The following is a 27691-nucleotide window of genomic DNA, read 5'->3' as shown; positions in this document are numbered from 1 at the left end:
GGTGTAATGTTTTCATTAAGAGGTCCTGGGTTCAATCCGTAGCGACCCCTGCTGCCTCTAAGATTTGACTACTTGTTTCAGGGGAGTTAATATAAATTTACTTGAAGTACTGCAGAAAATTAGTTCTTTGTTTTTTTTTTTTTTTTTTTTTTTTTTTGAGATGTTGAATATATTCCTTTTCAGAGATCAGTAGTGTTCTTTTATCCTTTTGTGGGGGTGTTTCTGGGGCTCAAGCCCAGGGTCTTGTGCATGCAGAGCACACACTGTACCACTGAGTTCTGATCTAATGTTTTTTAAATGATAAGGGCTCTATTTTTCCTTAAGGCTTATACTTGTTGACTTGTTGACTACCCTGAGCTTTCTAGCTAGTCTTCCTTCTATGGCGTGTATTTTATTTTATTTTACTATTTTTAAAGACATATTTTAATATATAAGTTGTATTTTTCTAAACTAAAGGCCCAGCATTCAGTTTTAATCGCAGTGTTGGCACTCTGTGATAAGTAAATAGGTTATGGGTTGCAGTTGGGCACTCATCTCTAAAAGACTTGCCATCACTGTTTTAGTATGTCCTCAACTTTTTCAGTATGCTACTTGATCTTTTTGCTTTTAACAAATTGTCATGATGTTTTTCACTATGGTAAATAGTTCATGATAAGACATACTGACCCTGCTTTCTATATTTTGTAACTTGCAGTTTTGCTAGTGATACCAAACTAAACTTTTTATAGTAAAAGTTTAGAAGGTCTGGTACATACCTGTAATCCTAGCACTTGGCCGGCTGAGGATCATTGAGAATTTGAGACCAGCCTGGGCTACAAAGTGAACTCAAGGCCAGCCTGAACTGCATAGCGAGTCCCTGTCCAAAAAGACAGTAATAATAATAATAATAATAATAAGTTTAGAGGGTCTTTTTGTGACGTAGCTGTCATCCTATGCAAATGAGATGTGTGTATATGATTTTTACATATTGGATTTATTATTTGACCTTTCTCAAGTAATGAGTGGATTCCATTTACCCAGGAAAATGACTTAGTAAACTTTTTTTTATTTGTAAGTATATATTATTACATCTTTGTCCATAATAGAACTTACTTTCAGGCAAAATTAACATTTTTGTGGTGTTAAATACGTATTTTTATTACGCATTTAGGGTATATTGGCAAAATTTATTCCCAGAAAATATATTTGCTTTTAGTGTGCAGGAAAAAAATAGTTTAGTCTAGCTCCTAAGTATCTCATATGCTAGCTTATGTATATTTTTTTTATATAGAGAAACACTCCAGTAAATTGAACTCCTTTAGTGGAATTTTTCTGGATTCTATGGCAGAGGACTCACCCTGACTGTATATCAGGATCACCTGAGGAACTTTAATATTAGTACCTGAGGCTGTCTCAGAGATTGATTTAAGTTGATCTAGAAGCCAGTGAGATAGCTCAACAGACTAACGCACCTGCTTAGGCAAGCTTAGACAAGCTCGGGGACTGCAGCTTGACCCCAGCACCACATGCTGCACCACTGGCCAGAGTCCCTGTATCCCAGTGCCGGGGAGGCTGAAAGCAGGAGGATCACCACAAGTCTGAGCTGCATAGTGAGACCCTGCAACAACCAAGTGCATTTAAAAAAGAAAAGAAAAATTGATGTAGAAGGAGTAGGATTCTACAAAGCCTTATGTATTTTTAAGTGTCATAATTAATTACTGTGCAGCCAGGGTTGACTAGAGATGTTTGTGTATTTGTTCATTTATTTATGTATGTATGTATTTGGTACGGGGTTTCCCTGTGCAGCTCAGACTCATAGTGATCTTCCTATCTCAGCCTCCCCAGTGCTGGGATTACAGGCATGTGCCACCACGCCCAGTTTCGGTGGCTCAATGTGGAGCTCAGCATGGTATACATTACTTAGGATTGAACCTGTGACTTTTTGCTTGTCAGGCAAGTGCTTAGACTGCCAAGCTATGTCCCTAGCCCATTTGTTTGCCTTTTTGAGAGAGCCTCACTATGTATCCCATGCTAGCCTTGAACTTGAAGCTGTCTTCTGTCAGCCTCCTGAGTGCTGGGACTATAGGCATGCACCACTATGCCTGAGATACATCATTTATTTATTTATTTATTTTTGTGGTACCGGGGATTCAACTCAGGACCCTGCTCTTGCCAGGCAAGTGCTTATTCTACTGAGCTATCACCCCGGCCCCTCAGTCTTTTAAAGATTGTTGGAAAATAAAAACCAAGGGTCAGCGAGATAGCTCAGTGGGCTAAGTGCCTACTTTGGTAAGCACAGGGGCCAGGATTTAATCCTCTATCTGGCATGCCATGCTAGCCCTGCCCTCAGGACAGTCTGAGCCAGCAACATAGTCCAAGTGTGGTGGTGCATGCCTGTAATTCCAGCATTGGGGAGGCTGAAAACAGGATCACCATGAGTCCAGTCTGCGTAGTGAGACCCTGTACTCAATACACAAAATGAAAAAAAAAAGAAAAAACGAAGACCAAAGTCCTCCAGCATATTAGTCTTCTAGAATCGTTGCTACCAGAAGCCTGATCCCCAGACCAACAATGATCACCCAGAAGCATGTTAGTTTAGTTTTAAACTTCATGTCCTCACTGATGGGCTGAGTGAGGCAGGTCCCCAGGTTACTTACGCATTAAACATCAAGAAGCACCTTTAGTTACGTAAATGTAAGTGTTTTATGTGATAAATCTTTAATTAGGATCTTCCTCATGCATCAGATTCTCAGATTTGTCCATTAGTAACTTTTACTGTGATGCATTTAAACAAAGCATTTTCAACAAAAACAGAAACAGGAAAGATCTGGGGTAGTGAACCTTAGGTGACTAGAAAATTAACTAATGTCTGTCGCAAGATGGGGAGGGGTTATTCTTCTTGCTGCTACTAGTTGATGGTGTGTGTGTGTGTGTGTGTGTGTGTGTGTGTGTGTTACTGAGAATTGAACCTAGGGGCTTCATACGGAGCTATATTCTCCGCCCTTTTAAAATTTTTGTTGTGAGACTGAGTCCTACTAAGTCACTAAGTTGCCCAGGTTGGGTTTGAACTTGCTTCAGCCTGCCAACTGTGGGATTTATAGGCATGCATGACCGTGCCTGGCTTTGGTTGGTCCTTGATTATTTTGTTATGTGTATATATTTTTCTTTCCCATTTTGTTCTGTTTCACTTTGTGAGGTAGAATGTAAATATAGGCATATTTAAGATACTGTGTTTCCTAATAGGTGCCCCAGGACTTAGAAAATTTGATAAGAGATAAGTTCAGATTTTTTTTTCCATTTTATGGTTTTGTGGGTGGGACCCAGGGCCTTGTGAATGAGGGTCAAGTACTCTACCACATAACTATGTCCCCAGTCCTAAAGCTTTCTTTGAGGATGGATATGGGGAGGAATGAAGAATGGTTCTATTTGCCATTATTTTTTTAATTGTATTCTGGTACTGTATAAGTCATCTTTCCTAACATTGCAGCATGAAGAATTTAATACATATTAAAGTTCACAGTGCCATAAGATAAACTTCAGTATGAATGTTCAGAGAATAGACTAAATTGCATATGTCAATTTAGATACAGGAACTTTTTTTTGGAAAGCAAGGGTTTTTAAGTTTTTGTTTTTTTTAATGTATTCAGTACAGGGTCTATAGGGTCTCACTGTACAGATCAGACTAATGATCCACCTATGTGTTTTGTATTTTAGGGAAGGGTCTACAGGGTGTTCAGGGTCTCACTACTAGATCAGACTAGTGATCCACCTGTTTTCAGCCTCCCAAACATGGGGATTATAGGTGCGTGCCACCACGCCTGGACTCTATGGCCAGCTCAGTGGGCCCTGGGGGTGGGGCTAGGGCCGGGCCTGCATTGCACTCTGGGGATCTAACCCCAGTCCCTGCATCTGCCTAAGCAGGCGCTTTAAGCCACTGACCTATCTGGCTGGCCCCAGGAACTTTTTTTGATACAGAAATATTTTTATTGTATAAATTTATATGACAAGGGTCAGGGAGATAGCTCAGTAGAATAAGCGTCTGGCAAGTGCAAGGGCCTGAGTTCAATTCCCAGTTCCGCCAAAAACAAAAAAACAAATTCCCTTTTCTGTATAAATTTATATGACAAAAGATCCTAAGATGTACTTGCCAAGCATCCGAATGTTGATGTCCAGTGAAATATTGCTACTTAATTATTTTCATCTCCCCAAATTTTTGAATTTGTGTATGTGATTTGCAGGGCTTTTTCATCAAGGATAACAATGTCAGCATCACTGGAAAACTTTTATGGGTTCATTTGTAATTCATAGATTTTTTCTCTAATGAGAGATTTTAGGGAAGAGTTAACTATATCATTTATTTCTCCTCATAAATTTCATTTGTGAAGTTTATCCTCTGTAGTGTTAAATGCTGACTGAAAATTTCCCATAAAAGAAATGTATTCATTTGAACTTTTAAGGTTTGGTGGTGGGATAAGGTTTACTTTATGTGACATATTTCATGTCATGGTTTAGAAGTACCTTTGAAAATACTTTTGTTCCATTTATTGAGCATTGAAAGTGCTAGTAATTTTTAAGATACGATATTGATTCTTCCTCCATTTTTTTAATAGCCGAGTTTAAAGGGAGCATTTCTAAATATGGTAATTGGTTAAATATCTTTTTTCCTCCTGGGTTTCTTTTTAGGAACTACTGACAATCAAAAACCTATAGCCGACTTTGGGATCTGGCTTTATTACTCAGCAACTAAAAGATGAGTTCTAATTGGCAGACTTCTGGCACTGGCACTTGTCCTCCTGTTTCTATAGAAACTGGGTTGGAGGTCAGAGCTGCACAAAGGGAAAGGGTAAGTTTCTTTTAATTCCATATTTCTAAACCCCTATCTTATTAACTGTGGCATGGTGTCAGTTTCCACATATAAATGCATCAGTGAACTAGAGCTCAGATGAACAGCTAATTTTCACTGGAGTGAAAACTGACATCAAGTCATTAAATATAATAGGGTTTAAATATGGATTTATTTTTCTTGTGACTCTGACTTCAAATGAACTCAATATAATTCTCACTTTTAGTTATTTTTAATTTGGAGGCCATAAAATTTTTTATCTTGGTTCTTTTTCTACTGTACATTTGTGATAAGTGAAAATTGGAATATAAAATATATGCAGAGGCTATCTTAACAGTCTGAATGGATTACAAGTTTCTGTGTAGCAGTAATTCTTATTTCCATTATGAAACAGGTACTATACAGGTACTATATATCAGTTATTTTAGCCTCTCCCCTCTTAGCCAAGCAGGATGAGTTTGGCTGTAAGGATACTTGCCTTTGAATTGTGCTGTGGTAGCATTTAGGCTTGAAATAATTTAAGGGCGGTATGCAAACTTCTCTGATTTACAAGTTGTTTTAACAACAACTTAAACTTTTTTTTTTTTTTTGGCAGAAGCCGGGATTGAACTCAGGCCCTTGCACTTGCCAGGCAAGCACTTATTCAACTGAGCTATCTCTCCAGTCCCAACAACTTAAACTCTTACTGGCTTTTTTTTTTTTTTTGGTGCCCAAGATCAAACTCAGGACTTTGTGCTTGGGAGTCAGGCACCTATGCCACTGTTCCTGGCTTTGAGATACTAGAAGAAAGACTTTTTAGTTCTTGCTTTTTAAAAGCCACTTATCTTTTATTTTGGTCCTGATTTACTGTTCTTAAAAGACTAAAATTCTCACTGGGTGTGGTGGCTCAGGCCTGTAATTGCAGCACTCATGAGGCTGAGGCAGGCGGATTGCTATAAGTTTGAAGCCAGCCTAGGCTACATAGTGAGTTCAGGGGTAGCCTAAACAGTACAGCGAGACCCTGTCTCAGAAAGACCAAACTAAAACCACAACAGAAGTAAAAGGCTTCCCTGGGTCTGCTGTGCTGGCCCTGCCCCAGGGTACACTGAGGTGGCAATTGAGACTGGCTGAGGTGGCACTGGCCTGTAATCCGAGCTCTTGGGAGGCTGTAAACAGGTGGATCAATAGTCCAATCTAGTAGTGAGACCCTGAACACCCTGTAGACCCTTCCCTAAAAATACAAAAAAGAAGGCTAAAATTCTCTTTTCCCTCCTAAAAGAACATTAGTTGCTTAACACAGACCAAAGAATGGGACATCTTGACTGTATTTCCTCTTCAGTATTATTTGTAAAGTAGCATAAAAAGTAAAAACTGGGTATTTGTCAGTGCAAGAAGTCAACTCGTTTTTAAAAATTTTACTTTATATACTTTAAGTCTGAAATAGGTCCTCATTAAAAATGTTCTGTGCCTTCCTTGTTTCTGTTGTGCTAGCCAGGGTCTTGCATAGGGTTAAAAATAAGGCTTTTTGTTTTTCTTTTGTGCTGTCTGCTATCAAGTATCCAGACATGTTCTCTGCTTCTTGAGAGTAGATGACCTGTCCTAGTTTTACAAGCCAAAGTCCTAGATCTCAGGAGCTCCTTCCTTACTAGCCAGAACCAGGTAGTTGGTCACCCTAATCTTAGTTTATTCTCTAAGTTGTTACTGATCATTTTGGATTAAAGGAGATTTCATAGTGTACTAGCTTCTGTTGGAATGTACTGGGGATTAGGTTCTTTTTAAGAAATGATTTGTCCAGTTTGTTCCAGTGGTCCTAGGTAATGTCAGCTTATTGCTCATAGAAATAAAATCTGATGAATTTTGTACTGGTTTTAGAAGCTGATTCTGAGCACTTTTAATACTGTGTACTACTGATCAGTATATTTTAGCCTCTCCCCTCCTAGCCAAGCAGGATGAGTTCGGCTGTTGGGGTGCTTATATTTGTTGTCATTGAGGCAGACACCCATTATTTGTAGAACCTAAGACACCTGATACATTTATTTGTCTTCCTTTTGACATAGAAAATGAAAGAAAAAAAGTATTCTATTCTGTGTGAACGATATTTTGTCTGATATAAGCAAATTTTCACATATTTTTGTATTTGCCTGATACAAGCATATATTCCATAATATCTGTGGAGTACTTAGGTAATAATATCCTCATTTTACAGAGGAGGAAGCTGGGGACCAAAGAAGTTGAGTAACTTGTGTGAGATCATATGATAATGAGTGGCAGAGCTAAGATTTATTACTCATTAGCTTTTTTTGATGTTTGTATGAGGGGTAGTAGTTTTTTTATCCATATTATCTTAGAAGTAAAATGTGAAAAACATTTAAAATTAAATAAAACTACCAGTTATCTTTGAGATAATAGCTTTCGACCCAGCTTAATTTGGTGTTAAAGCTTATAGCCATGGAGAGTACAAAAATAAATTAAATATCACCTTGTTGACAGGATTGACATGTGAGATCATAGAGTTCTCTGTTTAAAAGTTAGGTGGGTTAGATGGGATTCCAGAACCTGGGGAAGGTTTTCCAAAGGATTGAACTTTTGAGTCAGATTGTAAATGATTAAGCAAGAGTGTGTCTGATAGAAAAAGGCAAGTCAGTGGGACTGGAGCAGGTGGCAATGCATGGACAGAGGTGCTCATGGTGAGAAGGGAACGTTTCATATTCTTGAGTTAAAATGAGGATTTCAGTTTAGGATTTTTTTCAGTAGGGAATCAGTAGATGTTCAAAGGCTGAAAGAAATGGATTGTTTAAGAAATATTCTGAAGGAGTTTTTAAGGTAGGTTGTGTTAGAGAAACTTTTTTTTCCTCAGAAAGATCACCCAAATAATGAAGGGATTTCTATTCACATGTTCCTGCTTATTCTAAGTGACATTATTAATTAGTTAGCACAATTATCTTATGCATAGTAAACACCTGTTAATTTAAATATATTTCCCATTAAAACCACCTCTTGGGCCGGGGACATAGCTCAGCGGTCTAAAGCACCTGCTTAGGCAAGCTGAGGCAAGCGCAGGCACTGTGGTTCAATCCCCAGCACCACATGCCACACCAGCCCCACCCCCAGGGCGGGCTGAGCCAGACACGCACACACACAAAATAAATAAACCCACCTATCAACTTTTATATGAAACTTATAGTTCTTAAGAAACCTCTAGATGTTTAACATAAATATTTTTGATACTCAAATGTAGTAAAAAAGTAATGTTGTTTACATGGAACAACAGTAATAGTGTTTAGGTGTGCCATTAAGATGTTAAGGATTTTATGGGATTGTTTTGAACAATTCTTTATTTTTGTTTCATAACAGTACATGTTTATCGTAGAAATTTAGAAACAAAGTAATGAAAAATTTAGTTCTGATCAGTAAACAAGATGAACTTTTGGGGAGGTGTATACCATACCAATCACTAAGTAAAGTGTGAGTATTCATTTTTATTTATTTTTGGTGCTGGGAATCCAACACACAACCTCACACTTACCAGGCAGGTGCTGTGCCACTGAGCTATATCCCTGGCCCCTGAGTATTCGTTTAGATTCCAAAGTTTTAATCAACCAATAGCTATATTTAATATTTCTATGAGTTAAAAAATTTCTTCAATTTAGTGATTAAATTATGTAGGCACAATAGAGAGTTTAGATTAATTTATTATATAAACAAGAATTCTTGGCTGGCCAGTTAGCTCAGCAGGTTAAAGTGCCTGCTTGTAGGTAGACGCAGGGTTGCAGGTTCTATCCCTAGCCTGTGGTGCCAGCCGTACCCCCGGGGCAGGCTGAGATGGTGAATGAGACTGAGTGTGGTGGCGCGTGCCTATAATCCCAGTGCTTAGGAGGCTGAAAAACAGGATCATTGCGAGCCTAATCTATGTAGTGAGACCCTGTAGGCCTTGTACTAAATGCATTAAAAATAATAATTATTTTCTTTCCAAGCTTTTATTTCCACAAAGTTACTAATTTAGATTTTCTTTGTTAAGCTTTCACTTGATTGTAGTCCTCCTTTCTTCTGGAAACTGTTTGCTTTTCCATCTCTCAGCCAGTGGTACAAAGAAAAAGGAAAGTGAAGAGAGGAGGTAGCATGTTCCAGAGAAGTAGAAAGAGCCGGTGTATGTCTCTGTATAATCATATAACCAGCCTGGAAGGAAGGACAGATTTCTGTTAGTGGAGCAAATCTTCCCATTAGTAATTCTCAGCCAGTAACTGTACCTTAAAGGAAGGGACCCCCGATCTTATTGTTACTGATCTGTATTGTGACCCATTAGAAACTTAAGCTTTTTTCTTGATAAAATTGAATAGTTTCATCTAAGACAGTTGTAAAAAATTATTGTGACTCAGAATTCATTTGCTTTCATCTAATAATGGATGTTACAGAAAAAAAATATTTTTTCATTTCATGCTGAATCTTACTTGAAAACTACAGTTCTGACAAAGAAAATAATCCTGAATTTTACTGTTGCCAAAGGGAAAAAGATCCAGTTACCCTTTTACCTTACTAAGCAAACATCTGAGTACTTACCATGTTCCAGGCAATATGCTGTTATGATAGTGTTAAGCCAAAACAGGCATGGTTCCTGCCTTATGGAGCTTAGTTTAATGGAAGGCAAGTATTAACCATGTGAAGTACATATGTGTGGGGTGCCTTGAAGAGAATACTCGGAGGTCATGAGATCATATGAGAAGAAAAGGCTTGATGAAGCGGGTTAAACAAATTGTTCCTCAAATCAAAGCACTTTTTTTTTTTTGGCAGTACTAAGGATTAAACAAGGCCTTCCAATGATAAGCAAGTATTCTATCACTGAATTACATTCCCAGCTAAATGTTTTTTTAAAGGAGGAATTAAAGAGGGCTTAAAATTTTTTGGCTAGGGCCAGGGAGATAGCTCAGTGGCTTAAGCGCCTGCCTGGCAAGGGCAAGGTCCTGAGTTCAATCCCTGGTACCAAAGAAAAGAAAAAAAGAAAAACTTTTGGCTAATGGTACAGATAGAATTTATGTGACTTATGTGAACTCCCTGCATATACACAGTGGGGATTCAGCCTAATGCCTTTGCACTGAGCTACATTCCTAGCCCTTGTTTTATTTTTATTTTTCAGTAGTGTCACTAAGTTGTCTAGGCTGGACTTGAACTTGGGATCTTCCTTCCTTAGTCTCCCAGAATACTGGGATTATAGGCGTATGCCACAATGCCCACGTGCAGCTTTTTGGGTTTCTTTTAAACTATGATAATGGCCAGAAATACTTGCCAAGGCCCCAGCACTAAATGTTGCTGTAAAAGTTGACAGTCCAAAAGTACCTTCGTATTACAGTTTTGGTCTCCTGTACTCCGTTAAAGGCCTTTCCTTTGGAAGTCCACTTAACTTACTTTGAGAAGTTCCATTTTTAAAATATTGCATGAATATTATATTTGGTTACCTGTTCAAAAAAATTCAGTAGCTGGATCTAGCATTGCACTTTTGTAATCTCAACTATGTGGGAGACTTAGGAGGATTCAGGTTCCAAGTCCAGCTGAGCAACTTAGTGAGATCTTGACCCCAAAAATAAAAAAGACTGAGGATGTAATTCAGCAGGAAGCCCTGTGTTCAACCCCCCAATTACACCCTCAGTCTGGAGGCAGGGGGAATTAGTGTTGTAGACCAGCACATTTCAAGTTCTGAGGATACACCTCTGAACAGATGGATGCTGGAGTACCTGCCTTTGTGGAACTTTATGCCTTTTTATTTTCCTTAGATCATAGTGATTTAGTATACACATAGCTTATTTCCTCCTGCCATCCCATTTGGTATAGCTATATATCTTTCCTGGCTTGTTGTCTTGCTTGGTTCTGGTATAGACTTTCAACTTTTAAAAACATTTGTTTGTAGTTTGGGATATCTAGTTGTTATTCTGCATGTGCGTTCAATGGGGATTAAATCCAAAATGTCACTCACATTAAGCACATATTCTACCACTAAGCTACACTCTCAGCCCCTTTTTATTATTTCAATAAATAACATTATAGGGGCGGGGGAGATGGCTCAGTAGAATAAGTGCTTGCCTGGCAAGCACAAGAGCCTGAGTTCAATCCCCGGTTCCGAAAATAAATAAATAAATAAATAAATAAATAAATAACATTATGGTTCCTGGGTTTTTTTTTTTTTTTTTGCGGAACCGGGGATTGAACTCAGATCCTTGCATTTGCCAGTCAAGCGCTTATCTTACTGAGCCACCTCCCCGGCCCCATGTTTCCTGTTCTTAATGAAATAAATACATGAATGGAATGCTTTAGTAGAATAAGTGCTTGCCTAGCAAGCATAAGGGCCTGAGTTCAGTCTCTAGTTTTGCCAAAAAAAAAAAAGGAATTCTGCATGGTCTCTTGAATTAAAATAAGTTGCTTTTTGCTTATTGATTCCTGTTTGATCAGTAACCTCCAAAGAACGTAGTGAAAGCAGCTAGGACAAGTTTTTGTATTGTGTCAATTATGATTGAACTATTGCTTGCTAAGAAATGGGACCAGCCTGAATTCCCCCAGCAATTTCAGGAAAGGTGAGGGAGAAAAGGAGCATTCTCGCCATGGTCCCATGAGCGCAACAGATTTACTGTGAACTGGAAGGTAGGGGCAAGAGAAATGTCAGGTGGACAACACTGAAAATTAGTTGAACAGAAAACTTGTTATAACCTTTTCGTGATACAGACACACAATCTTAAAAAGAGAATATTTTGAAACATTAAATTTAATCTCAGTGTTTTAATTTGTATTTCTTCAATGGCCAATGTTGAACATTTTTTCATAGCTCTATTTGCCATTTTTATTTCTTTATCTGAGAAGTATGTGTTCATCTTAGATGCCCATGTTTGGATTGGATCTTTAAATTTCGGGTGTCTGATTTTTTTCAATTTATATGTTCTAGATATAAGACCTTGTCTGAGGGACAGTTAGTTAAAAGGTTTTTGTACTCTGAGTTGTCTTTTTACTCTATTAGTGATTTCTTTTGAGGTTCAAAAACTTTTTAAATAGGGTGAGATCCCAGTTGTTTGTTTTTTTTTCTTTTTCTTTTTTTTCCAGTTGTTTCTTTAAAAGTGTTTCTCATGTAGTTTGGGTTTTGTCCTTGAATTCTGCCTATCCCTATGTCTTCAAGATATCTACCTACTTTCTCTTCCAGTAATTTTAGTGTTTGTCTTAATATTTATATATTTGATCCATTTTGACTTAAGAAATCAACCAATAACAAATTCTGGAGGGGCTGTGGGGAAAACGGAACCCTTCTCCACTGTTGGTGGCAATACAGACTGGTGCAACCACTTTGGAAATCAGTCTGGAGATTCCTTTAAAAAACTAGGATTAAAGGTTCCATTTAACCGAGCTCTCCCTTTTCTGAGTATTTTTCCAGAAAAATTAAAAACATACAACAGCAACATATGTGCAGTCGTATTTATAGCAGCACAATTTGTAATAGTCAAATCTTGGAAACAGCCTAAATGCCCATCAGCCAAGGATGAAAAAGATGTGGTATTTTTATACAGTGGAGTACTACTCAGCTATAAGAAGGATAACCTTAGACATTAGTAGGGAAGTGGAAGCAACTTGAGTCCATACTTACAAGTGAAATAAACCAGTTTTGCATTTACAAACATTGTATTGTCTCCCTAGTGTAAGAAGCTTAAAGAATAAGATCCAAAATGTACAATAGATACTGTGAAATGAGACAAAAATGGCTAAAAGGAAAGAGAAGGTGGAATCAGGGAAAGGAGGGGAGAAATACGTACACGCACACACACACACACACGATAGTTACAATATACTACTAATTGCTGTCAGCTCATTGAAAGGATAGGTATATTCCTATATTGCTACATCAGTTTTTCATGCCAATATCTTATATTATGAGCAGCTACTTTGAAGATAAAATGAACAATGTACTGAATGTTGTAACTCTCCAATCTTTTGCAATTTTATACCATTATTTTTAATATTTTTCTTCTCTTTAAAAAAATTTAAAGTTGGCATAGTGGCACATGGCACATGCTTGTAATCCCAGAATGTGGGAGGCCGGATTAGGAGGTTTCAGAGTTCAAGACCCCTTGAACTAGACCATTTAGAGAAGTGTGATCTCAAAACAAATAGATGTGCATATTTAATACATATTCTTCTTCTTTTTTTAAATACATATTCTTAAGGGCCAGCCAAATAGCTCAGTGGATTAAAGTGCCTGCAAGCAGGTGCAGGGGTCAGGGGTTTGTTCCCCGGGCCTGCTGTGCCAGCCCGCCCCTGGGGCAAACTGAGACAGCAGTTGAGACTGGGCGTGGTGATGCACCTTTAGTAGTAGTGAGACCCTGAACACCCTGTAGACCTTTCCCTAAAAATACAAAAAAACCCAACATACTGTTTTCAGGATGAGGAAACAGAGTGTATTTTATACTTGTTTTCATTTTTCATGTATAATTGAATGAAACAAGTTGTTTTGATCTTGTTTCTCCCTTTCATACTTGGTAATTAGGGTATTAGTATTTTCAAAAATTATTTAATTTGGTACAGGGTCTCACTATGCAGCTCGTAGTGAGAGTGATCGTAGTGATCCTCGTAGTGATCCTAGACTGGTAGTGATCCTCCTGTCTCAGCCTCACTAGTGCTGGGATTACAGGTGTATGCCACTACGCCTGGTTTCAGTGGCTGGCATGGCACACCCAGGGTTCCAGAGCTGGCACAACATGTGGTGCTGGAGATCGAAGTCGAGATCTTGCGTGTGCCACGCAGGTGCTTAGACTGCTGAGCTCTATCTCCTCAGCCTTATGGGTATTAGTATTTTTAAACTAATAGTTAAGATCCACTTGTTATTGCATAGGAAAATAATGTGCTAATGGGTAGTTTTACAGGGCTATGTATAGTAGCAAATATGAGATGAAATTTTGTGCAGAATTATGTCATGTTATTGATAATCTTATGGAAGCATAGGTTGAGTATCCTTAATTCAGAAATCTGAAATGCTTCAAAATCTGAAATTTTTTGAGCACTCATACAATGCCATGAATGCAAAAATCTCTTTTATGGAACTTTTGTTTCATGCCAAAATTAAAAATATATATTATATAAAGTTATCTTCAAGCTATGTAGAAGGTATACATAAAGTATAAGTATAAATGTTTAAACTGAGGTTGCTGCCATCCTTAAGGCATTATATGTAGATGTTCCAAGCTCTTCTCCAAAATGTAAAACGCAAAACACTTGGTCTCAACCATTTTGAGAGAGATATACTCAAATATTATTTGAGTTGTATTAGCTGTACTAATCAAGCTTAGATTTAAGTGATTCATAGATAAGTTCAAATTTGAGCTTCAGTAGTCTTCAAATACCTGTTCTATTACATTGGATTAGTCTTTGCCTCAAAGGTAAAAAATGTTAATATATTCTGATTTTATTATATTTTTGTACTTTAAAAATACTCAGTGGACTAAAAAACGCCTGCTTAGGCAAGCACAGGAATGATCCATGGCCCCACCTGTGGCATCAGCCCTGCCCCAGTAGTGGTGTATGCCTGTAATCGCAGCTCTGGGGAGACTGAAAACAGCAAGATCACCACGAGTCCAAGCTGCATATTGAGACCCTGCAACAACCAAATACATTAAAAAAAAGAAATAAAAGACTAAATTGATTTTTTCAAAATGTTAACATTTAAAAGTCTATGTTATGTTATGAATTGAGCCATACACATATAAAAAAGGTGTTTAACATCTTGTTGAAGTATACCACCAAATATTCTTAAGAATTGGATAATCGGAGAAGGATTTTTTGATTTTTATTTATTTTTTTGGCTAGATCACGCTGCTGTAAAGGCAGGTCTGATACGGCTAGAATTTGGTTATTGAACTGAACTATGAATTCTTTTTATTAGGTTTACTATTGTAAGTTTACTATTAGTCATCTTGTTAAAAATTGAAATGCCCTTACAATGTGTTTAACTCCAAAGGTCCTTGATTCAAGTGAATGTTGAGAATTCTGTTACTGGCCAGTTTAAGTGAGAGCTTCCAGCTGTTGGGTGATAGCATAGTGGCAAACATCCAGGGTGTGCCAAGACAAGGATCTTTTGTCCCAGCGTCCCTGATGCCACTGGTTGGCTAATAACCTTGTCTTTTTACTTTGGGTGTGTTGTACAAATATTTTCTATATGTACCATAGTAGGAACAATGTTGGGAAAGATGATTTAGCAAATTTAAACCTCAAGATCTTTTAAGACAGGAACTCATTAAAGGCCCACAGTAGAAATCTGTTGGAAGGTTTACTAGCAGTGCTTTAAGCATTGGTTGTAGCTATAAGTTTTGTTGAAAAAGCTGTACTTTTTTATGTTATTTTTATTTATTTTTGTATTTAGTACAGGGTCTACAGGATCTCACTACACAGATCAGACTGGTAGTGATCCTCTTGCTTTTCAGCCTCCCAAGCGCTGGGATTGGCCACCATGCCCGGTCTCATCTCAGCCAGCCCCCAGGGGCAGGGCTGGTACCTGCAGGCCAGGAATGGAACCTCCGACCCCTGTGTCTGCCTAAGCAGGTGCTTTAATCTGCTGAGCTATCTGGCTGGCCCAGGGGGATTGTACTCTTTATTAGCATTTGGAAACTTTACTGGCTTTGTAAAGGGTGTTACATTTAAGGGGGAGAGCAGTTCGTACCCCACTTTAAGCCACGGTAGGAAGATACTGTGAATTTATTTTTGATGTTGTAGGACTCATCAATCCTAGGAATTCTGAACTAAGGAGTAAAATTCTGTGAGGTCTTTGTCAGGGAAGGAGTCACCATATGAGTAAATGGTTTACATATTTTCTTTTCCCTCTTCACTGTATATCCTATTCTTTAGGATTTATTGAGAACAAAGAACTTTCTGTGTCTTCTCACTTATCCTCCATTCATAGCCACCTCCATATATATATATGAGTTGTTTGGTTTCTTCAAATAAAATTTAGGCCATAGAGAAGTTTTTCATTGATAAGCCAGTATGATAAGACTGTAGCAGGCACGCTTGGTAAATCATAGAACAAGGACCAGACTGATTGTATTTGAAATGAGGATGGTATAGAGATACAGAATAACATTAATGATAACTTATCTCTGTTAAAGGGACAGAAGCAAGCTTAGATGATTTTCTACTTTATCCATTGTCTTTTTTTTAGACAAAAACAGTTGGTGCAAAATGCCCAGTTGTACTGCAGGTTATGTCTGATGAGATAAGAGATTGACAAGTAACAGCAGGTTAGATACGCACTTATTTAAGAACTAATTAACTTGAACCAGGCATGGTGGCACACACCTGTAACCCCAGCACTCGGGAGGTTGAGCCAGGAGGATCTCTGCAAGTTTTGAGACCAGTCTGGGAGCTACAAAAGTGAGAACAAGGCTAGCATAGTGAGAGTCTGTCTCAAAAAAAAAAACAAAAAAAAAAAAACTAGGTAACTTTAACCTGTTCTGGACCTAAATCTGTTTAAGTTTAGAAGTAGTTTTTTTAGAGTTTGTACGGGTGTGGGGAAATCACGTTTCTGAAATACCTGTTTGATTAAAACTTGTAAAACAAACAAACAAAAAAAAACTTGAATGTATTTTAAAGTTATTTTGTCATCCTACAGCTCACAGTGTCTTCAATTAAAGGTAAGAAAATGGATAAACACATTATTGTGGCTTAATGAAATTTTTAGTTAATAAAAGAATGCGGATTCAATAGTTCTTAGTGTTTGAAGCTGTTAGCTTGGTTCTAAGTTTGGTGTCCACTCTGAATTTGTCAGAGTGGATGAGTGGGTAACTTTTTTTCTTTTCTCTGTCTCATGTACCATCTTACATAGTTATAATCAAATAAACATATTTATGGCAGTATATATAAATATATGTATCATATATATTAGGAATACGTAAGGGAAAATGCATTTGGCTCTATTTTATAGGCAGTTAATGTGGCTTTTTGTTTTTCTATATATTTTAGGGAAGGGCCTACAGGTTGTTCAGAGTCTTGCTACAAGATTGGACTCGTAGTGATCCACCTGTTTACAGCCTCCCGAGTGCTAGGATTACAGGTGCGCACCACCATGCCCAGTCTCAGTTGCCATCTCAGCATGCCATGGGGGCAGGACCAGAACGGCAGCCCCGGGATTGAACCCCTGGTCCCTGTGCCTGCTTGCAGGCATTTTAATTCACTGAGCTATTTGGCCAGCCCTTCTTGATTTTTTTTTTTTTTTGTGTTTTTTTTTTCGGACCGGGGATTGAATTCAGGCCCTTGCGCTTGCCAGGCAAACACTTATTCTACTGAGCTATCTCTCCGGCCCTCTTGATTTATTTTTAAGTGAAGCTGAGGCTTGAATGTTTGAGCCAAGATGTCAGATACCTCAGGTGCATGGTTAGGATTTCATGTAAGCAATTTATATCCTTGTATGAGAGATTGTGATTCTATACTTGCTTTTCTGTCCTAGGCACTGTAATCTTTTATATATATATATATATATATATATATATAAACTTTTATTTCTGCTGTCACCAGACTGAAGCTCTGATTGGCATGTGACACAGTGCCTCATACTATTAGAAAACTAATTAATAGTTATTGGCTGAATGATCTCAAGGCACTATAATCCTTTTTTTTTTTTTTTTTTTTTTTTTTTTTAAGGCACTATAATCTTTCTGCAGGTTTACTTTACTTTTCTACAGCTCTTCAAGGCTTCCACCTTAGTGTATAGGCTTTTCTTTTTCTTTTTCTTTTTTGAGACAGCATCAGTCTCACTATGCAATTCAGGCTGGCCTTGAATTCATTTGTAGTCCAGGCTGGCCTTGAACTTATGGCAATCCTTTTCTCTTGGCCTCCTAAAATCTGTAATTACAAGTGTGTAGCACCACACTTGACATTAGTGTATAGTTTTGAATGCGTTCTAAAACTGGGAGGTTTTTTGTTTTTGTTTTGTTTTGTTTTTTTCAGAACTGGGGATTGAATTCAGACCCTTGCACTTGCCAGGCAAGCACTTATTCTACTGAGCCATCTCCCCGGTCCCACATTCTAAAACTACAGGAGCACAACAGCAGTTCAGTTTAGATGAGCCATGACATTTGTCCTAGACCTTTGTCAGGGAACCTAACCAACCCTAAAACTGACCTAGTTTAATTCTGGCCGTATCATTAGCTAAAACTGACTTTGTTACTAAATACTGGAAAGTGATAAAAGGGACTGCACTGGAGTGGGCAACGGTGGAGCCTTAATAGAGAAGTGTGTGTAGGGAAGGTGAGTTTTTACTTTTCATCTGTTTAGTCCCTGTCAGTTGCATAAAAGATGTGATTAACAAATTTTATTCTACTATGTTTCTTGTCACATTCACAGTTGAGAAAGGTATACAATTTTTTGCTCATATGCTCTAGTTTTGTTTTTTTTTTAAGTACCCAAAAGGCTAATGTAAGGGATCACAAGTTTGAAGCCTGGATCGGCGGGGGTTGGGGGTTGGGGGGAAACGACACGATGACACAACTTAGACCTTATTTGTCTTAAAATAAAAAGGACCAAAAAAAGGTTGCTCTTGGTACCACCCACCTGTATTCCTTGTATTCTCAGAGCCTGAGACAGGAGGAGCACCAATTTAGTATGGGCAATTTAACAACTTAGTGACTCCTGTCTCAAAATATAAACAATAAAAAAGACGGGATGTGGCTCATTGTGAACGCTTGGGGCTCAATCCCTGGTGATGCCATTTGGAGGAGCTGCGATTTCTATGCTTTTTTTTCCTTTAATTCTTTTAAAAAATGTTATATAGAACTAACTTTTTCTTTTTATTTCCCTACAGGAAGGAGAAAAATACTATTTATGTAATCAGTGTTACCATTCTTAACTAGTAGTTTTGACTGAGGATTTACTATATGACTCAGATTCCTAATTTAAAATTCCTGTAATCTTTTATAGGATTTCACCGTTTGCAATTTGGTAATAACAGATCTAGGTAAGTAAAATCTCATGCAGTTTCTGAAGCTCTAAGTTGAGTTGGAATTCAGTTTTTTATCAATAAGGGAATTCATTAAACCTTCAATTTATTTTTGTTTATTTATTTTAAGCCTTCAATTTAGTTAAAGGTAAATACAGTATAGAATTGACCATACCTCTTGAGAAATGGGTTAATCTATAAATCAACATTTTTTATGTTATTTTGGTAGTTGCTGCTAGAGTCAGAAGTTAGGGACAAACCTGAAAAAATGTGTAAAGTCCTCTTTTATTCACAGTAGAATGACTTATGAGGTAAACTTGAAATTTTTACCTTCAACAAGATACTTAGTGACATAACACTATAGTGAGAGAGCCTTGGAAAAGTGGGAAAGATAACTGAAATTATAGTCTCTAAATCTATTAGAGATACTGTGAGCAACCTCCAGACTAAAAAAATCAGTATATAAGCCTTCAGGAGTATTTTGACATATTTACAGAACTTACAGTACTTAGGATTGCCTAATTTTTTCAGAAAGAGTAGATGTAAATATTAATCATAATTATAATTAATAATTAATTATGAGCTCTTAATTCTCATAGGTATAGTTCTAGATTTGGATAATAAAAGATAAACTTTTTGACTGACAGTGAAACATTTTATATTATACAGGAATGTACATGCATGAAATAAAAGTTGCACAATAAAGCGTTATACCGTGTTTTTTTTTTTTTAAATGTATGTTGTGTTTTCTAGACTCTTTTAGTCCATCCATTTTTTTTTTTTTTTAATAAAAAGTATTATGGCCGAACAAATTGGTTTTATGATCCATATACACACTGGTAGCTGTTTCTAACTTGCCTTATCTGCTTATATAATGAACACTTCTAACACCTTAACATATGTACAACAACATGTATATCATTAGCTGTGTTGTAATTTTGTTATTTGCCTTTGAATAAGATAGTTTGTGCCTTGGTATTTGTTATGTCACGTACTTTTGGCTTAAGAGGTGTTCACAGTTTCTGAGGTGGCACTGGAATAACCAGTAAAGAAAGGTTGAGATTCCACAGTACCACACACAAAGAAAAAGGTCAAGATTAAAAAAAAAAAAAGAGCAAACTGTATAATTTTGCACAATAAAGCGTTAGGGACAAACCTGAATAATTATTTGAGTTGTTTTTGGTATCTTACTGACCCAGATCCCAGATATTAGCCATAGAGTAACTCTTAAAGGTAGTTTGGGCATGCACCCTCCCTTTACCAAGCCACTATATAGTAATTCTGACTTTAAAATTCTAGCTAGTTGTATAGGTGCCCAGTGCAGGCCAACAGTTAGACAACATGGGAAAGGGTATGTTCACATAAATGCAAATAAGGCAGTGGCTTCTATATTTGTAATTTCCCTTAGAATACACTTAAACTGAATCTCAAATCCTAGTATTTTCCTTCTGGTCATTGTCCTTATATCCCAAGTTTATAGTTTTTTTCATTATTTGCCTTTTCTGTGTCTCAACAGGTACAAACTTAACATCATGGTAAAATAAATTTTAAAAATGGGCAAGATCAGATCCTTTTTTGCTTAATGACAGAGCTAAAGACAGCAATAGTAAATTTTAGGCTTTTTTGGCGTGTGGATGGTTGCGCGGTTTGCACTGCCCTGTAGCGCGTACGTTTTGAACACCTGTGGTTCAGAAGATGTTATCGTCTAAGCCTGCTGGCCCTCGAGGTGTTGGCAAGAGCAGTGAAGGTTTTGGTGTCCTTAAATTAAATGTTTAGCAAGCAACCAGTTAGGTAAAAGTTGAATCTAAAACGCACTTCAGTCTTCAAGTTAAAAACTCAGAATTTCATATAGTCACTATGTATACTTGTATATAATATTTATGAGTTAGCCCTGGTGATTTCTCCATAGAGATTGTCCCTTTAGGCCAAGTGGTATACTTGGTATAGACAACATGAAGGTTCTCCCTCTGAAAAGAAAAGATCCTGGGTACCCTTGGACAGCTCTGGCACATCAGAGAACAAAAGTATAAGGCTGGAGGCCTTCAAGCTCAGTTTAAAAGTGACTCCTCTTTACATAAAATACACCAGTGGTGGTTCTTTGAGACTGATGAAACTGGATTATCTCCCCAGGTAAGTAGACACATAATCCGTCCTGTCTCAGATTCCCTAGAGAATGTAAGATTAGAGTATATTTGTTGAGTTAAACTAGATTTTCCTGTATTGGCAATGAAGAACAGTACACAAGAAAACTAGAGATTTTTTTTCGGGGGGGGTGTATGGTACTGGGGATTGAGCTCAGGACCTTGTGCTTGCCAGGCAAGTGCTTATTCTACTGAGCTATTTCCCCGGCCCAAGATGTCAAATTTTTAAGATTGGTGCTTCATTATATGTGACCATTAATCCTGGATCAGTGTTGTATTACTATTGAAATTTGCTCAGAATGTGGCTTAGTTGTTACCTGCTATAGGAGGTCCAGAAAGCACAGCCATCCCAGCAAAGAAACCAGCAAGTCCCAAAAACCTGTGGACTCTAGAATTCTTAGACAGATCTACCTGTAGGGATTAGATTTCAGTTTTAGCCATATTAAGAATGAAGTTCTATAAACATAGATCTATGACTACAGAGGCACAAATACTGTAACTGATCACTTGACTTCAGAGGTAATTTGGACAGCCTTTTACCCCCAGTGTTCTGAAAAAGCAGAGGTCAAATAAGGAACAGTAACTTGGTTAGACAGGCAGTGTTTTCAGATTAGTGGAAGAACACTTGTTTTTAGTTTTAAAAAAAAAATTTTTTTTTATATAGTTCCGTAGTGCTTCCCCCCACTACCTCGAATCTCACTGATCTTCTGTATTAGGAAATGATATTTTATAATCTGAGCTGACAGTGACACAGCCAGTTAGCAACCATGGATTTGTAAGAATGCAGATGCAGAATTTTGGTTTCAGGAAGCTGGAGTTTTGCTTAAGCATCTTACAGTGTCCTAGTCACTAACAGGCTAGCAATGTCTGAGGGATTTTGTTCTAGCACATTGAGGACCTAAGGGATTCCAAGAACATAGAAATGTTTTCATAAATATTCCAGGCCTATTTGGGATTTTAAGCCAATTCAAGATAGAAATGGAGAGATTAAAAACAAACACTAGTGTTATTAAAATACACAGGATCAGTGGTTAATAACTTCAACAGAAAAGAAGATGCAGTGATTCTCTGGTTTTTCAAGATTGTACCTTAGAGCCAAAGACTCTTGGAGCTGTGGGAGAGAGCTCCTACTGTTTTAGGTGGCTAATAGGGAAAATGAAATCTTACTGTTCCCTCTTATGATTTAATTCCATCCTGTCTCATGTGACTGGCCCTGCCATCCTTCCCCTTAAGGTAATAATTGAGTAGACTACAATTAGCTATAGGATTTCTGAGATCTTTGGTATGTTTTTGTAAAATTATAAAGGTAATATAAAATATGTATTCTCTCTGGGGAGATTATTACACTAAATGGTTCAACAGTATTAATGAATATCTACTTACCAGTACAGGAAGTATCAGTGCCAGATAACCACCAGCAAAGACAGCAAAGAATACGGTATAGGTCATAAGAAGTGAGAATGTGGTGGCTAAAGGAGCAAGCAAATTAGTGATACCACAGAAGATGAGGTAGGACTTGTGGTACTGATACTTCCTAATCCAGTTTTGGTCAGCAACCCATCCAGAAATAAGCTGACTGACTGTCTCGATGATACCTGAAACAATATAGGAAACGAAATTAGGAAATTCTAATTCCATTTTCCAAGCCCCTTTAAAAAAGTGGGAATGTGTAGGCATCTTTCCTCAAGTAATACAACCCATCTTGAGGCCAAGATATGAGAGGGGAAAAGTGTTTTCATTTGTCCACCAAAACTGCATATTTACTTTACTAAAAAACCCACTGTACTAAAAAGCATCATTTACTTATAAATGCATTCAGTAAATTACAAAAAAAGCAAGCTGTGTGTGTGTATGGAAAGCCAGTAATACCTGACGGGATTCCTGACTACAGGGTCCCCAAGGCTTGGAGCACCTTGCTGTCCTTTACCTTTACATGCCCTGCAAGTGAGGAAGTGAGGTTCCTGAAGCACTAGGAGGCTGTTGGGGACCTGTCTTCAGGCAGTCAAGTGGCAGAAGACTGGGGAGTAGTAGAAGTCTTAACGTTAAAACCATTTTTTAAAAAAATTTATTTTTTCCTTTTGAGACAGGGTCCCACTTTGTAGTTCAGGCTGGCCATGAACTCACTGTGTAGCCCAGGCTGGTCTTGAACTCACAGTAGTCCTCCTGCCTGAGCCTCTTGAGTTGGGATTACAGGTGTGTGGCACCATGCTGAGCAGGCAGTTTTCATTCTCTTAGTCTTCCTATTTTGTCGTGTGAAAGCATCTTGCGCTTCTTGGTCAGGCATTGTATCCTGAAGCATCTTTATGAACATAACTAAAATGGTTTTCATTTTTAATTCATATTTTTGTTATTTTAAAATATTAGCTAATATGATTAGCCTTGCGTCATACTTACATTTTACTGTTTAAACATTTATTTATCTATCTGGTGTGTGTGTGGCCAGCTCAGCCCACCAGGGGGCGGGGCTGGCTGGCATGTGGTGCTGGGGGATCGAACCGCGGTCCCTGTGATTTGCTTAGATAGTTCTAAGTAGGTGCTTTAGACCACTGAGCCATCTCACCAGCCCCCATTTTACTGTTATTTCAGGGGAAAATACTTAATTACAAATACTAATCTAACATTGAATGTTGCCTGTAGACCAAAGCACTACTAAAGTACATGTATTACATGTTTTATCCTGACGCTTATGGGGATAAGTACTAGTATGTGTATTTCACAGATGAGGGCATTGAGGCACAGAGAAAGCAAGAAATTTAGGGGACTGGGAGATGGCTCAGTAGAATAAGGGTTTGCCTGGCAAGTGCAGGGTCCTAAGTTCAATGCCCAATTCAGCTCCCCCCAAAAAGCAAGAAACTTGCCCAAGTTTACATAGCTAGGAAAAAGCAACATGAGCCAGGGAAGTCAACCTATTTCATCTATGGTACTGTGTTGTCTGGCTGGGATTTTTTTATTTCTTGGAGTAGCTGTTGCCACTGAGCACTAGCTTTTTAAAGTTCAGTATCAGAAAATATTAATGTTTACTGTGTCAAGTACACAAAGATGAGTAAGACCTGGGTGAGGGTCCCTAACCTAGCGGAAGTGCCGTGCAGAGCATAGTGGCGGATCTGTGCTCACCTGCCGCCCAGAGCCTTGCTTCTCCTGGCCCACTGACAGCTCTTGTGGCTTCTCTTCAACTTTTAAGTAACATGTACTAAACTTTTATAAAACTAAATTCATAGGGGCCGGGGAGATGGCTCAGTGGAATAAGCGCTTCCCTGGCAAGCGCAAGGGCCTGAGTTCAATCCCCGGTTCCGAAAAAAAAAACAAAAAAAAACTAAATTCATTTTTCTTCTAAATAGGATATTACAGGTTTCTTACCAGCCACAGAGACAAGGTAGGAGGCATCCGTGATGTCAATGCCCAGAGTTTTGGCTCTGGCAACCAGGTGAAAAGTGGGGATGAAATAAGCCAGTTGACTGAGGAGAAAAGACCAGGTAAATATGCAGAAGAAAGGATTCCTCAGGAGAGAGAAGTCAAAGAGTTTTTGTTTGTAGCTCTGTGAAATGGCCTTTTGCTTACAGTTTTCTTCATGACTTAGTAGTAGCAGTCTGTTCCTATTAGACCCATTGTTGAGCTCTTCACTTTGATTTTGTGAAACTGTAAAAATTCTATCAGGTTGTCCAGCTTTGTGCATAATACTGTCCTTGGTGAACAACTCTTGTGTCTCATTACAGTATGATGTTCCTGTGGCACACTGTGTCTCCGGAGCACTTGCAGACGAACTGTGAACTTCCGAAGGAGAATCAGTCTCGCTTTTGACATGGATAGGTCTTAAGAGCATGCTTGAAGGCACCAAATTCAGTGCAATAGCTCCAAACAGTATCAGGGCACCTAAGCAGAAAGGAGAAATTGGAAATTAAAAGGAGCCCATCCATTCGCAGTACCTTACCTGCATAGTCTCAGGAGAGACCTCACTGGGCAGTGCAGTGATTCTTGAAGCCACCGTTTTGCCTCCCACTTAAGATGAAAGCATTTAACGTAAGCCTGTTGACTTGTCAGTGTGTACACTGCTGTGTTCATGGCATTTGAAAGATCGAAAACCACAAAGCTGCACCAATAGATTGGGGGAGAGCTATTTATTTTTGCTACAGGGTACAAATATATATTTTTTGAGGGGTAGGTATTTTAAATTTTAAATGATAGAAAACTAGTGTTTTAAATAGGAATTGTAAATATCCTGAAGTGACAGTTTAGATTCACATACAGTTAAATGACTCATTATTTAGAAATGACCTTAGAAAAGATAGTCTTTTGTACTACATTTTAAACATCTTTGAAGAAATACAGATGATAGTCTTGCCTTTGTGTGTGTGTGTGTGGTACCGGGGACACCGGACCTTGCGTTTGCCAGGCAGGCTCTTAAGCTGCTGAGCTATCTCATTGATCCAATGGTCTTGTCTTTGATCCTGAGGAGCTGCTTGATTTTAGTACACCCTTACCAAAGCTGTTACTTGTGTGTGATGCTTATAAAGAATGAATGTTGGGCCAGGGAGATGGCTCAGTAAGAATAAGCACTTCCCTGGCAAGTGCAAGGACCTGAGTTCAATCCCTGGTTCCAAAAAAAAAAAGAATGTTAAGTTCCACTGTCCATCTTAGTTTGTTGGCCCCATTCTGCATGAGACTAAATAGATTTTATTTAGGAGAGTAGAGTTGCGATGTAGACAGAAATAGGCATATGACTACACATACATAATTTATGTACACATACACTGCACGTACATCATTAAACATTTAAATGAGTTATTTTCAGATACAAAGAAGATTATGGTATGAGTGACTTGTGAAAATTCATAGTTGATAAGATTTGAAGATTAATAGGATCCTTTTTTCCTAACATTTTTGGTTTCGGCTATTTTCTGGTAGAAGAGTAATTTTTTAAAATGCAGATAATTTTCTTAAAATATGAAAAATGAACTAGGAAAGGTGATACACTCTTACAATCCATGCTCTTGGGAAAAGGAGACAGGAGGGTCCCTGTAAGTTCTAGGCCATCCTGGGCTACATTTTTGTACTACATAGTGAGACCCTGTCTCAGTAAAACCCAAAAAATATTAAAAGTGAATTTTCTTGGAGCTGGGGGTATAGCTCAGTGGCACAGCTCCTACTTGGTGAATGCAAGGTCCTACATTCAATTCCCAGTTCTCCAAAAAGAAAAATGTCAACAAATTTATTTTTGAGAAGGGAGAGGAGCTTGTTTCTCCTGGGGTTGCCATTGTCACAGCAAGGATGTTTATATAAACAGAGTGGTCTCCATCTCTTAGACACTGAATTCCTTGTGTGAGCTTGCATAGCCTGCATGTCCTTCAGGAGCTGTCTTGTGATGTATTCTGTAAAAGGAGCATGTTTAGATAGTGTGCTCATTTCCTCTCTGACATAATATCTTTTAAGGTTTTTTTGTTTGTTTTTATCCTGCCATGGTAATACCTTTAGAAATTGACTTCTTTTACAGCCTTCATTTCCAGTCATAAAAGAAGATGAATGTTAAATCTGGGAGAGCTGGTAGTTTAGAAATTTAGATTGACTCACCTGTCCAGTCATAAAGATCTATGAGGAATTTTGTAAATGGGGCCAGTAGAAACGTCAGGCCCATCCCAGAACGGGCAATAGCAGTAGCAAGAGCCAGTCGTTTTTTGAAGTATTTGGTAGTTACCACAGCTGCTACTTGATATAAGAATGCAGAACCCAAGCCTAAAAGAAAAACAACAGTTGGGAATATTAGATGGTTTGGTACCGGATGAGATAGTCTGGGTTGGAGATAATATAACTGGGCCTTAGGACCACAGGCAGCCTGTTCCATTTTTTATAGTCATCTATTTATAGTGTACTTACCAGGTAAAAATCCCATAGTCACACAAAGAAAGGGAATGCTTGTGGCCCAGCTGCTGATCAGATAGCCACCGGCAACAAGTAGTGTCCCAAGAATGGAGGTAGCTTTGTCTCCAAGCATTTCACAAATAATAGCTGCCAGGGGACCTTGGGGAGAAGAAAGAAAGGCGACTACAAGGTAGATGTCCTCACCCATCCTTTAACCTCTGGTGTGTGGCTTAAATGCATAAAGGAAAATAGACTTCACTGTGGGGCACTGCACATACATCCTTTAGAGTTAAAAAAAGTCATAAGATGGTTTGGAGGGAAATGATGAAAATACCTTAGGGACTGTTTTTAAAAAGACTGTACAAGGGGCCAGGGAGATGGCTCAGTGGGTAAGTGCTTCCCTGGCAAGCACAAGGGCCTGAGTTCAATCTCCAGTTCCCTAAAAAAACAAAAAAACAACTCTACAAGCAGCCTTTGACAAATCCAAAGTCGGACTACTGATCTCTATTGTATAGTGTCATCTAAAACTGGAAGCAATGATATTGGTTCTAGTCTGTTTTGAATGTGATTAGATGATTAGAATTTTTAACAATGGACTTCCAGGTAGTTGGCCTGGATCCTACCTGGTAGGCATTAGCAGACAAAAAACTAGGAGCTGGATATGGTGATGCCACCTATAATCCCAGCACTCAGGCCAAAGCTGAGGTGGGAAGATCACCTTAAAGTCAAGGCCAGGTAGTGAGACCCTACTTCAAAAATAAAGTATGAAAATTTGAATCATGCAATTAAAAAAGTGCTTTAACTTTCTTTGCTTGAATTCTTATTGTTCCAATTTAAATACCAAGTCAAAAATAGAAGCTAGTAATGGGCCCGGGAGATAGCTCAGTAGAATAAGCACTTCCCTGGCAAGTGCAAAGACCTGAGTTCAATCCCTGGTTCTGAAAAAAA

The 27691-nt window shown here is 38.2% G+C and overlaps 1 protein-coding gene across 2 annotated transcripts in view; it reads right to left on the bottom strand.

The window, feature by feature from the left end:
- Positions 1-8743: 8743 nt before the first annotated feature.
- Positions 8744-27691, bottom strand: part of Slc16a4 (solute carrier family 16 member 4) — a 27834-nt gene continuing 8886 nt past the window's right edge. For both annotated transcript variants that reach the window (XM_023721707.1, XM_004636897.2), the window contains 6 exons: positions 26759-26902; positions 26456-26617; positions 24248-24760; positions 22274-22485; positions 21208-21301; positions 8744-8977 (listed from right to left, as the gene is read on the bottom strand). In XM_023721707.1, the coding sequence (XP_023577475.1) occupies positions 8823-8977; positions 21208-21301; positions 22274-22485; positions 24248-24760; positions 26456-26617; positions 26759-26902 (1280 nt within the window). In that variant the 3' untranslated portion in view covers positions 8744-8822. The remainder of the gene's footprint in view (positions 8978-21207; positions 21302-22273; positions 22486-24247; positions 24761-26455; positions 26618-26758; positions 26903-27691) is intronic.

The sequence above is a fragment of the Octodon degus genome, unplaced genomic scaffold (assembly GCF_000260255.1).
Source record: "Octodon degus isolate 3935 unplaced genomic scaffold, OctDeg1.0 scaffold00084, whole genome shotgun sequence".
NCBI lineage: Eukaryota > Metazoa > Chordata > Mammalia > Rodentia > Octodontidae > Octodon > Octodon degus.
Note: the sequence above shows the minus strand (reverse complement) of the source record. Positions and strands in the feature narration are given on the sequence as shown.